General features: G+C 37.7%; 1 protein-coding gene across 1 annotated transcript; it reads left to right on the top strand.

Annotated features, from left to right (window-relative positions):
- Nucleotides 1-2,427: 2,427 nt before the first annotated feature.
- Nucleotides 2,428-4,649, top strand: LOC141793628 (uncharacterized). The gene is made up of 2 exons (XM_074674435.1): nucleotides 2,428-2,661; nucleotides 3,522-4,649. Exon 2 carries the CDS (start codon nucleotides 3,524-3,526, stop codon nucleotides 4,253-4,255), a length of 732 nt encoding a protein of 243 aa, XP_074530536.1. The 5' UTR covers nucleotides 2,428-2,661; nucleotides 3,522-3,523; the 3' UTR covers nucleotides 4,256-4,649.
- The last annotated feature ends 8,124 nt before the right edge of the window (nucleotides 4,650-12,773 follow it).

Genomic DNA, 12,773 nt, shown 5'->3' with positions numbered 1-12,773 from the left:
GAGACACTGGGTAAAAAGGAAGACATTAAGGGTTGGAAGGCAGGCACAAAACTCCAAGACTAGTAGATACAATTCAACACATGCATGAGGACTCTAAAGAGAGTCCATTATAATACCGCTTAAGATGCTGGTACTCCTGCACTGGAACAGTCTCTGAGCAGAGCTTAAGTGCAGGTGGTGTTTGACTTGAAGAGGAATAGGTGTGCAGGTGCAGGAGGAGCCAGTTGGCTGCCCTATCTCTGTGGAAAGAAAGAAGGGAAACTCTCCACACATGAAAAATGATCCAACATGTTGCAATCACCACAGTAATCAAAATTACATGACGTTTAAATATAAGTTTGACTGAATCATCAGGTTTGAGGTCTAAGTTTTATTTATTTAAATGCTCTCACTCATACAGGAAAAAGAGAAGGAAGCCTCTAAACAGCAAATAAATTTACTTTAAAATAAAAGGAGTGGAAAATAAGACTGCATTTCCCCCATCCTAACACCTGCTGTCCCATCTCTGTTATCAAATCTTTTTCCTGAAGGAGATAAAAATAACAGCTTACATCACAAGGCTACCCTGGGAGATCCTATCCTTTATGTAACCTTTTTTTTTTTTCTATGTTTTCCCCAAATCCTACTGAATGGATTCTCCTTTTGTCCCGTTAAGTACAAGCACAAATCCACTCGAAATGGGCAGTACCCTCTTTTTGTTTGCAATAGTCTGACTGTGAATTACATATCCCTCCAATAAGTGCAATATTCTCTATAACCCTCTTTCTTCTCCGCGTAAATATCATACTTCTTGTCACACCTCACCCTGTACACTGTTTTTAGTGCTGTGGTGTTTTTCTCTATTCTTTATCTAATTTTTTTTTAGATTCTTTATTCAAAGTGTTTATATTCTAGTTTTGAACTGTTATATTCTCTATTTAAATCTTTTACATACCTTGACTCTGAGAGAGCACCGCTCAAGATTCATGTATAAATTGCGAATTAAAACCCTGAATTCTTGAAATCGCTAGCCTAATAGCATTATTGCCTAAGTCATTTAAAGTAAACATTTTGATTATCATTTTTGAGCCTCATGACAACATGATTGCCAACATGATTGCAGACAATCTTTTTTTTAACGAGAAGTTTAAAGAAATAATATAAAAAATATAGATGTGATTTTATAAATATTTATCAAAAATAATTAATTTAAAAATGTGTTGTTGTTGTTGTTGTTGTTGATGTTGTTATTTTCTTCTTTTATGACTTAAAAGAAAAAAAAATCTTGGGCAACAATGCTATTACGCTAACCCAATGTTATTTTGTGCTGCTTTTATAATGATTGCATCCTAATCCGTCTTTGCCCTGAAATCAAGTCAGTGTGTCCATTTTGGAGAGCACACTACAATTTCAAATTTATTGGACTCGCAGCCTCATAAGGTCACCAGGTCTTTCTTGAGGGTCCTGTGAGGGACTTTCTGTTCATGTCAGTTTTGACATCTCCCACTTTAACAAGTGATATTTCTCTTTCTGCAAATCTTTTTCCTGTACGTGTATATGTAAGTAGTTCTTTCTGCAGAGAAATTTCATCCTGCTTTCTTGTAACAGTCAATTCTTTACGCTTTGTGTGAATTTTCTGTGGAAACAGTAAAAGAGGGCTTTTACTTCAGGCTGTTTTTAATTTCCTGGTCTGACACCTTTTTCACCCGCAGCATTCACATGCAATGAAAATTAAAGTGAATGTTGTTGCAGATGGTCTTGCTTGCCTGTTAAGGTCATAAAAAGGCATTCAGACTATTTTCAGTTTGTTTCACAATCAGTCATTCTCCTCACTGTGTATATTTATATATATGCAAATCAGCTGATGACATATATAACAGGGGGTTGTAAATCTAAGTGAGATAATAAAGGCAGAGAAGCACCATCAACAGAAAGACAGAGTTGACTCATACCACTCACATGCAGCACAGAACGCCTCGGGTGAAAGGCTTCCTAAAGCCACTCACAAGTCAACATGTGCAGAGCTCGCACATGTGGGTCAGACTTGATGCAGCGCTGCAGAGGCAACACGTTTAAGGTCAACTCTGTTTACACCAGCTCCACAATATGCAGATTTCCTAGCAAAGCATCCTTCCTTCAACCTCAGACACTTTCAGAAACAGCATGCTTTAAAAAATCTGAAGTAAAATTAAACCTCCATCTCTATTTTCATCTTTTCTCCCCTGCTTATTGTCAGCCCTTGCTGTTTTATTCATTTCTTCCCCTTTTCTCCTCTCTTTCGTCTTCTGCCTCTGTTTTTCTCTCTCCATCAGTCGGTCGGCCAATGACAGAGCTGAGGAAATGGATGGTGTGTCTATTTTTAGAAGCAGGGAAGGAGGGCAAACCAAAAGTAAGCTTGGAAGGGAGAGTGAGAGAGTGAGAGAAAGAGGGGGAGGGAGGGAGGGAGGGATGAAGAGGGATATGAGGAGAAGATAGATCTGCATTCTGCCTGCCGCCTCTGGTCAGAGACAGCTGGAGCTACGGAGCTCACTCGGGGAGAAGCAGGAGCATCACTGGCTGGAGACAGAGCATCGTAAATCAAAAACACGTCCATCTGCAAAAAGGCTGCAGATAATTCAATACTTGACGTTGCAAGAGCAGAGAAAAGAAGAAAAACATCAGCTGGACTGGACAAAGACAAAGGTGAGTGGGGAAACAAATGGTGCGGAGGAACCTTACATCATGTCTGAAAATGCATGAGGAAAAATCACACAGGGAGCCTGTTTGTGCTTCAGGGCAGAGCTGCTGCTGTGGAACCATTTTAGTCACTGTAAACTGAAGGTGCAGTCTAAATATAGCAACGGTTACACCTTGGAAGAAACTGGGAGAGGCTGTCATTCTGGTTTGGCTGGCACTATTTTTGGCATTGAGGTGGGGACCAAAATATTCTGTGGTCTCCTCTCAGGGTTACAACAATATGGGGTAGCATGACAAAAATAAAAGCGGACACATTTTGCAGCTCCACATGACTGAGATTGCATTTAAAGCGAGCATCTATTTCTGTTGCCTCCTGCTGCCTAAAGACTTGTTTGTATTTTGGTCTGTGAGCGGTGCCACTCCAAAGCAAGCAGGGCATGGAGTGTGAAAATGGAGAAGAGGAGGGGGAGAGAAAGGTTTAAATATGAGTAGGTTTGATGGAGATAGTCAGGAGCAGAAATAGAAATGCTTTACAGAAACTCATTTTGCTGGCAAAGCCCATGTGATGAGTGAAAACAGCACAAATCAAATTCATCTGTAGAGCTAATTGCAAATTTTGACAACTTAAAGCTCAGTGTATTCTCTACTTTTAGATTAAGTGCATTACATTGCGTTTAATGTGTTTGGTAAAAAGACGTTCCCTTTCATAGATTGGTCACTGTTTTGGAGATAAAACCTCATCAAACTGATCCAAGTAGTCAGGCTAATCTGTGGTTTCTGTCAAAACCACATCATCCTCTTAATTTGATTCACCAAAACATTCAACACATGTTTATGCTCCAAACCTCACCTTGTTTTTCTCTCAGACATGCGGCCAAGATCTAGACTGCTGTCCAAGAGACGACTGCTGCTGCCCACCATCAGAGAGGGCTCAGAAGAGGCTGTGAGGGATTTGAATGAAGCCAACTCACTCATCATCTCCAGCCAATGCCAGGCTGTCTCCTCAGAGGACTACCTCCTCTCCATCTGCCACCTGGCTCACCCGACCTTTCCCAACAGGGATGTCTCCCCCCACAATGTCAAATCACAGCAGCTGGATGCCATGCACCAGAGGCTGCGGCTGTCACAGATTACTGAGACAACATCCGGCGCATTCCAGTCAAACCCCAAAGCAGAGACACGAGAAATCCAAGAACAGAAGGGGGAGCACATATTTGGAAAATCTGACCCTCTAGAGTATCTTTACGGACACCAGAATAATCTCACAGGAGGTGTGAGGTTCCTCGAGGAAAGATGGGAGGGCCGGGCCCGTTCCAGAGCCCACAGCATCCCTAACTCCTCAAGTCCAGACATCCCCCGCCAGCGCAAGAGCAGCTGCCCAGAGTTAAACACCGGCACTCACACCCTGATCCCAAACATCTCTCCAAAACACACAAGATCATCCAGGAGAAGGGGAGCAGCGGAGAGAGGAGCAGAGGGGAACAGACAGGCCTCCACCATCAAACAGTCACTGCTCTCACAGTGGATCTCTGATTGCAGGGTGGCGTGGAGGGAGGCGCGTGCTCGAGCCTGCTTGCTGCCCGCCATTGCTGAGATTTAGGTGGCGAATAAAAAGACATGACAGAAATGACTCCCGACTATAAAACTTTAATCTGTGTCTGTCAGTGCATGACCCATTGACATTAGCAGACATTTAGATGTGTATTATGCAGCTTTATATTAAGGGATATGATAAAATGCACTCTAAAACATGCAGAGGTGAATCATTACTGTGGTTATCTGTAATGTTACATCAGTGTCATTGTTCACTATTCTGACCTACCTATGCTTCATGTACAGACATGATCATACATGGAATAAACAAATCTGCAAAATCTTTTTTTTTTCTACCTACCTTTCTGGTGTTTTGTGACCAAAGTCTGAATGAATAAATAAATAAATAAATAAATAAATAAATAAATAAATAAATAAAAATAATCTTTTGATACCCCAAACTGTCTGATTGTTTGTCTTTGTGTCATAATCTGTGTAATTCCCTGGAAAATGAACCTTCCTCTGACCTCTGCTGATGCCAGGTGCTGATGTCACCATGGTAATCATCATTGAATCCTCCTCATAGAAAACACAAGTGTGGAGAAACAAGCGGAGTGCAGAGCACACACCGCTGCAGCTACTCCCAGTTAAAGACCCAGATCATTTGTTACCATCTGCCACACAGAGCAGGTGTCAAATGTCTAAAAAATATGGTTTTATTAATAGATAATACATCTTCAGGTAAGAAGATACAGCGCGGTTTACTAATGACTTAGATTTGGTTGAAAAACATGCTTTAACAAAACAAAGAAACCTTAATGTTGTCGTTTTGTATATCAAACACTAGAGGGCAGGCTTACACCAGCCACTGCTCTAGAAAGTGTTTACATAAACAAACTGCCGTACATTTAAAAGCCCCAAACCTTAAACAATGCAGTCATGTTAATGCATATGCAATTAAACACCATTGATCAAGATTGAAGTATCATTTACTCAAATAAAAAATAGATAAATAAATGGTGCATTCTTGGATGTGTAAAAAAAAGAGAGAATTTCATCTGCATATATACTTGAAAGATTATAAAACATTTGACTGACATAACAGAGTAAAACAGGAATCTGCTTTTGGTTTTACTGATTCAAAGTTCACTATGTAATTTCTTAAAGTCTCTGCCTCTGATAGCATGAAATATTTTCACTTGAGTCTCTTTTACAGTCCTTTTTGAAGATGCGTGAGTTCAGAGGATTATTTATTATTCAGCAGGGACTTTTTGGGAAACGATTAGTCCCTTGTTGCTCTTTTAAATGTAGACTTTTAAGTCCATGAGCACCATAAACAACATTTCTTCTTCCTCTAATGTGTAAAAACGGATGCAGAAATTTTACACGGCTAAAAAAAAGACTTCAGAATAAAAGCCATGCCCCAGTTGTTGTTAAAGGGTAAAAAACATTGAAAAAAGACCCAACCTTGTTACCACTTATGTGAAAAAGTTCTGTCGAACCTTTGACAGAATCTCTGGGCTTGCCTCTTTACTCTCAAACCCAGATCAGCCGCTGCTGATTGTGAAGTCCCTGCTAACAAAGTGGAAAAAGAATGATATTTATTAGTTCTATTCAGCAAAAACACACTTCTTTTGCAGATTTAAGATCAGAATTTGAAATTCAGAAACAGGACTTTTTTATAAACATTTACAAATTCGATTTTACCAGTTTCATGCCACAGACACCTAAAATCTCTGTTATCTACAATGTGCTTTCAGACCACCACTGGACCGCCATGTTGTAGCACCTCGAGATTTATAAGAAATGAAAAGTGTGTCATTAATAAAATTCATTATTATTATTATTATTTTTTCATTATTATTATTATTATTATTATTATTATTATTATTATTATTATTATTATTATTATAGCATTTTCCTGACCCTATTTAAGAATATATGGTAAAAAGATTTAAGATGTGATCTTAGTGAGGGTTAGTGGGATACTGTGTGCCAGACAGTTTATTTCACTGTCCTTAAATGAAATAAACTGTATAGCATTTTAAGTTTATGCACAGGATATACCTTACGTCACTCCACCAAGGCAAGATGTTTCCAGACCCCCAGATGTCATCACCGTAAAGCAATGATAGGGACAATCATCCACATCTTTTGGGACTACAGAAAGTTAAACTACTGGAAGGACACACATTACCTTACTGTCAAAGTTGGGGGGCTTTACTAGACAGTGCATCTGTGCTATCTTTTCTGTACAGAACTGAATGAGACACTGCATCCCACACACACAAAGAGGATCACTATAATAACCTACATATCGAAGAAATGTATACCTTACTGGAATCAGCACAGACCGCCAACATTTAACCTGTTCAAACAAACTTTGAATGAACCTTTACATCTGGAACAAAGCACAAACACTCTGAAGAAACAAGGGGGTTGTTTTCTCAAGAATATAGCAACCACTTATGGACTTCTGACATCCACCCAGCATGGCTGGCCATGCTTAGACTTTAAGTACAAAAGAGGTGTTATATTTTATGGCTGTTATCTATCCATGGGTTTTACAAGCTATTTTTTTAAGTCTGATTTTCTTTTACTGTTTGTTTGTTTTGTTTTATTTTGCTGATCTCTCTTTTTCTTCTGTTCTTTTGACTTTGCTTTCTTTTTTTGTCTCATATGTTTATAAAATGTGAAAATCAATAAAAAAGTTAATTAATTATAATTAAATAAATAAACTTTTACTAAGGAAAAGGGAAACATACAAATGGAAACTTCCAGTGACAGTCAATCAACCCCCTACCAGGAAACAGTCACACAGGGTCGAGTAGTAACTCTAAACCTGCCTTTTGACATTTACCTCATCACTCCTACTCCTACTTCTACTTGTTTTATTAGTGAGTAAATGCATGTGAAAACAACTGAAACGAAAACAAAACTTTGACCAAAAAAATAAAAAAAAGTTTCACTGACACTACAAGATTTCAAGTAAATAGCTTATCATTTTTATCAACTAACACAATTGTAATTTAATCTCATCAAATGTGATTGTACATTATATTTCATAGTAATAAGTTAAAAATCACAGAACCTATGTCAAAGCAGTTGGATTATATATAATTACATTATTTTTATGTCTTTTGATATCAGGCAACTTTAAATGCAATCAGATATCCATTTTTAGACAAAGTAAATCAGCTTTTTACAATATCAATAAGGTTATAAGTTATCAGATTGCTTTTGAAAAGTAATCAGATTACAAATAATCAGTGTTTCTAGAATACTTCTTTTTTAGCAATGGCATTATAAATAGTTAGTCCTTCTTTCAAAGTAATTACATTACAAGTGATCACAGATGTTTGTGTTGATGAATAAAGATATAATTTTGTGAAAGCCTTCAGATTTGAAAAAATCACATGCAGTGGGTTTTTTCTTAGTTCCTCTATAATGCTGCCCTGACTTCCCGTTCCCCTTCCCTCCACTCTTGCTGTCTCATTCTCATTCTCTCCCCGTACCAGGTTAAACCATTTCACAGAAAGGCTGTAAACTTCGTACCACATGCAGCTCTCTCACTGTGGGTCAATTTCATTTTATCATTTTGATATGACCATCTGGGAGTACATCTGAGGCCTTACTGTAAAAAAAAAAAAACAACAATTCAGCCCTGCCTCACATAGAAACCTTCTGTCCTGGATCTGAACCCAGACTTATTTTAAAGCACGGCATCAAAGTTCTTATGGCATCGCAGTTCTTACTTATAAGCATGTTGTGGCTTCTCTTCAAAACCATGAAACCTTCGAGTGGGAGAAAGCCAGAACATTGTGGAACCAGCTTGTTGTGAGACATCAATGTTAACCTTTTGACTCAACACAGCTTGACTATTCTTCATTGGTTAGGTTTCCTGACTTTCAAATGCAGTCATGAGAGATATCACAGTGTGACAAAGCCTGGGGTCTGTTCAAAAAGACTGTTTGGTTAGGAGGTTTACAACCTGAGTGAAAAGAACTAAAAGTGTTTAAATGTTGGCTATGACAAGAACTGTTAACATTCTTCAATGATAAGAAAAGTGACTTTATTGCTTTCTTTATTTAAAACTGGTTAAACTGAAAAATGAAAAGAAAAAGGGATGTAAAAGCTATTTGTGATGTTCTCACTATGGATAACAACAGATACGAATGTGACAGATTTGTAGCCATCTTCACTTTATCATAAACCATCCTCATTCAATTATCGTTGACTCAAGCTTTTGATTTCTAAGGGAAATGTGAAGTAGATTAAGTGAATTAATCAATCGATAAAACTGTACAAAACCTATTTGTGTTGTTACTTGTATATTATTCAGCTCACCTCATGTACACCTGTGTCACCCCATGATATTTTCCATCAGGGTAAAAGAAGTTGAGAAAAGACAACGAGGGGAAACTATTTAGACTATCAGGCCAGACCTCAAACCACTTTTGCTCTACTTAAATCGTCTCTGCTGTGGTCTATAGCAACCTGGGGGATCTTCAGCATTATGTGTTGTGTTAAATGCATGTTTTGTTTAGCTTAAAAAGTGAAGCCAGTCATCAGCCATAACAGCCAGGTTGCTCCTGCAACACCAGTGCAACATGGGAGCCCTCTGATGAGGCAGCCTTTTAGTTTTGCCTCTCATAGTGAGCAGAAATGAAAGCATGCTGTCCATTCTATTAATAGGCAATGGTTTCAACATGCTTTTCCTGATGATGACGACAAGTACCCCTCTCATATAGAAAAAGGAAGTGCACCACTTTGTCTGCAAAGAGAGACTCTCTGCTGATGCTATGTTCCTGTCGGTATGGTGCTAGAAGAGCTTTTGGCAAAGAGCCAAACTGCAACACAATAAGGAAGCATTTATAACTGAAAAGGAAAACCGTTGGAAATTCCCTTGTGTATCCACGCCTACTTACAAATAGCTAATCAGACAGGCAGAAACTGAAAGTATTTTTCCATGAATCAGGCTGCAATGATTCTTGAGAATTTAGATAGAACAGGAATTAATTTTGATTTTTTTTCTTCTTTTAATGTTAATGATCTAAACTAAAGTGTGTATGGAGCAAAGTCTCAGCTATCAGAAAATGTTTTGTTGCAACCTCCTGGTTCTATAATTTTATCATAAAATGAATGTTTTTACTGTCATTTCTTAGTTTTTGTCAACATTGTCACATACAATAAATGAAAATTGACTCTAACTACCTGCTGCGAGCTGGCTCCTGTATATGCCACTGTATAGTTAATGGACACAGTCTGTGACATCACTCATCTGTTTTTGATCCTGAGTTTTGAAGCGAATGTTCGACAGATACCTTATTGGAAACAAGGCAGGTTTTGAGCCTCTTCACAGGCAGCTACTGGGCCTGTCAATCAGCTGAGCTCTGCCTCTGATTGGACAAACTTGCAATCTTAATATCTTTAAACTGCTAAGTGAGACAAAGAAAAATCAATGAATGAATAAATGAAAAATATCACTAAATCTGTGAATATTAAAGAAATTGGAAGAGCAGCCTCTGTGACCGTGTAGCATTTGGCAGATGATGAGGAAGGGAAGGGGGAAGCCTACTGTTTATTGATAAATATCCAACAGTGTTGAAGAAAACGCAGTACACATTATAAGCACAAAATAAGTAAAAATATTATTAAATACTCACTGGTGGATGGTTTGAAGATATTTGGTTTTTGGTAATTTTATGACGAATTGAAACAGTAAAGTGGGGCAACAGATTTTTTTGGGGCCCTGTGTTATTATATGATCATATAATTTACCAAAACAAAAACAAACATATAAAAATAATGTTATATTTATGCAATTAAAAAAAAACATCTGATGACCAACACTGAATTTTGTGAATTGGATCATTTTATTCACTTTCACTAAAATGTGCACTTTTCTTATTGGAACATGTTTTTGCCAAAGTTTCAAGAATCAGTGACTGGTATGAAGCTGAGGAGCTACTCTCCTTGTTGCTGTGAGACTGACTTTAAGAAGCACTGTGTGCTTTACAGCTGTGCACTCTGCTGTCCCCAATAAGAACAAGTCATAAAAAGTTAACCAAAGAGAAGCATGAAATATTCAAGATGGCTAAGTGCAGCGAGTTCGTCGAAAGAGAAAAATGAGTTTATTTGATGTGACAGGCATGAACTGTACCACTGCTGCCCACCACCTTACCACCCCACACAAATTCCCCCAAAAGTCAGCCCAAGCTCCTGATATGAGTCACAGCTGCCACATTCACTTCTGGTTTTAGGCCTTAATTTTGAATGACTAGCTCTTTCTTTGTGACCAGGTCTTGACATTAACTTTTTTGCTCACCAGCCACTGTGGCTAGTGGTATCCCTCAGTTACTAGCCATTCAGTATTTTCACTGGCCACAATTTGTTGTTGGATAATTATGTTCATTATGATTAAAGCCAATGATAACATGCTTAAGTTTACTTAAAAAAGATTTACAACCTCTTTAAATGTAAATGACCCCTATGCACACTCAAAACAAGACTACATCAATGTTAAAATCCACAGGTCCTTAATCAGGTATTCAGCTCTGGTAAAGTTGTGAGTAACATTATGCTCCTTTCATATGAAAATATGCAGTCTATTAAGACATAGTAATTAAAATAGTAGTTTGTTGTTGCTTATAATAAATTGGTAAAGGGGATTAATTGAACTGATAAAAACTCAGCAAGAGACACTGTCTGCTTAAATATTTATTAACGATTGTAATCAGAAAATCATTTCTTTTTTCATGAGAATGACAATGAAGGAGAGGTAAATTAAATTTCCTCAGAGCTTTCATCATCAGTCATCTTTTTGCTTGTCTCTCTGCTCCATGTTTGAGATAAAATTTAACCTGCCAAAGTGGCCAGTGGGAGCCGCAGTGTTACCAGCCACTGCTGAAATCCCCCCGCATTTGGCCGGTTGGCCGATGTTAATGTCAAGCCCTGTTTGTGACATTTTTTTATTTTATTTATTTATTCATCCTTTATTTATACAGGTTAGTCTCTTGAGACTCGCGTCTCATTTGCAAGAGATACCTGTTTCCAACAGGAAAATTAAAGGGAGGACTTTCATGCTAACCACATGACCTATTGTTAGTAAGTCAGAGGATGGATGGAAGTTCCTCTCTTTGTGTTGCTTGAGAAGATCCCTGTGTCTTAAATTAGCACAGTCTTACTGTGACACACTTATAAAGAATTAAGTAGACGTTGCTGAAACATGAAAATTAAATTCTCTCATTTCTTCTAGGCTGGACTCTCCCTGATTCAAGCATATTTTCACACTCATTGACGTTTTACTTGCAGGTTGCTGCATAGTAGTGCTCTAGATGTCACTCACAGAAAGAAAAAAAAGGTTTCTGGTTCAGATCCCCTGCTGGGGTCTTTCTGCGTGGTGTCTGCATGCTCTTCCTTTGAATGCATCATTACTCTCTAGCTCCTTTCTACAGTAACTAACAGGTTAAATGGTGATGACTAAAACCATCAAAAACTGTTGCTTTCTCATCTAGGTGAACTGCCTCCTTATACAGAGTGAAAACAAGAACTACTAAATACATATTAGTCCAACACTTTACGGGAAAAGGGCCACGGCATTTTCAACGTGACCTCATTTTTCTTTCAGTCTATCATTGTGGTCAGTAAACTAAGAAAAGAGAAGACTATAAAAAAAAGAGAGAAGGAAAGGGAAGATGAGTTTAGATTTGCCCTAAACAGTCATGAGAATACAAAACTGAAATAGTCTTAACTTTAAAAGAAGTTTGGAAACTAAGTGTTGCTTGTCTCAGGGAGTCAACACATCTGACTTTGCTTTTCATATCCAGCAGCAACAAAGGAAAACAATAGAGACAAGATATAATAATTCAGTTGGAAAAAAATGATTTTACAAATCAGTAAAATATCAGATTTTGTAACTGTCATGGCTGTGTAATAACCATACAACCTCAGTGGAAACACATGAAATCATCCTCGCCTCTGTCGTTTTTTTTTTTTTTTCTTCCGAGCTCTTTCGCATGTGAATAGAGACTCTGAGTTCAAGTGTTAACCACGATTGTTCGCCAACATGCAAAACCTGTTACTAACCTACACTTTTTGTTTCCACATGTAATGATAATGGAATCAAAAGGATGCATTTTGTAAACCTGAATTCTTAAGACTTTTATTATATGGCATCTTTAATAAGATTAGTTTGAAAAGCACTTAACAATAGAAGTCCTTGAACAAAGTAAATCAAACAAAATAAAAACCAGTAATTAACAGTGCAATGGTGAAGTCTAACCTGAGGGAGTACAACCTTGAAATATACAACAGATCCATAAAAACCCAGCAGGGGGAAAGACAATGAATGCAAAGACCCATCAACATAGACAGTGACCAAGTTTAACAAGAATCTCAAAGAAAAAAAAACTGTGTATACTTTCATTTCTGTATGATTTAAAACTTTTTTGTTTTTCACGCTACACTTGACTCTAACAGATTTGAGATAATGTAATAGTAGTGCTAATAATTTTGTTACCCAGTAATCATCTGGAAAGTGAAAGAGACAATATTTTACAGCTCATATATGATAGACTGAAAAT

The sequence above is a fragment of the Halichoeres trimaculatus genome, unplaced genomic scaffold (assembly GCF_033239565.1).
Source record: "Halichoeres trimaculatus isolate MK-OKI-2021-1 unplaced genomic scaffold, fHalTri1.1 fHalTri1_scaffold_7, whole genome shotgun sequence".
Taxonomy (NCBI): Eukaryota; Metazoa; Chordata; class Actinopteri; order Labriformes; family Labridae; genus Halichoeres; species Halichoeres trimaculatus.
Note: the sequence above shows the minus strand (reverse complement) of the source record. Positions and strands in the feature narration are given on the sequence as shown.

Excerpts from the sequence above, each read along its gene's own strand:
- LOC141793628 (XM_074674435.1), top strand. The coding sequence starts at position 3,524 with ATGCGGCCAAGATCTAGACTGCTGTCCAAGAGACGACTGCTGCTGCCC.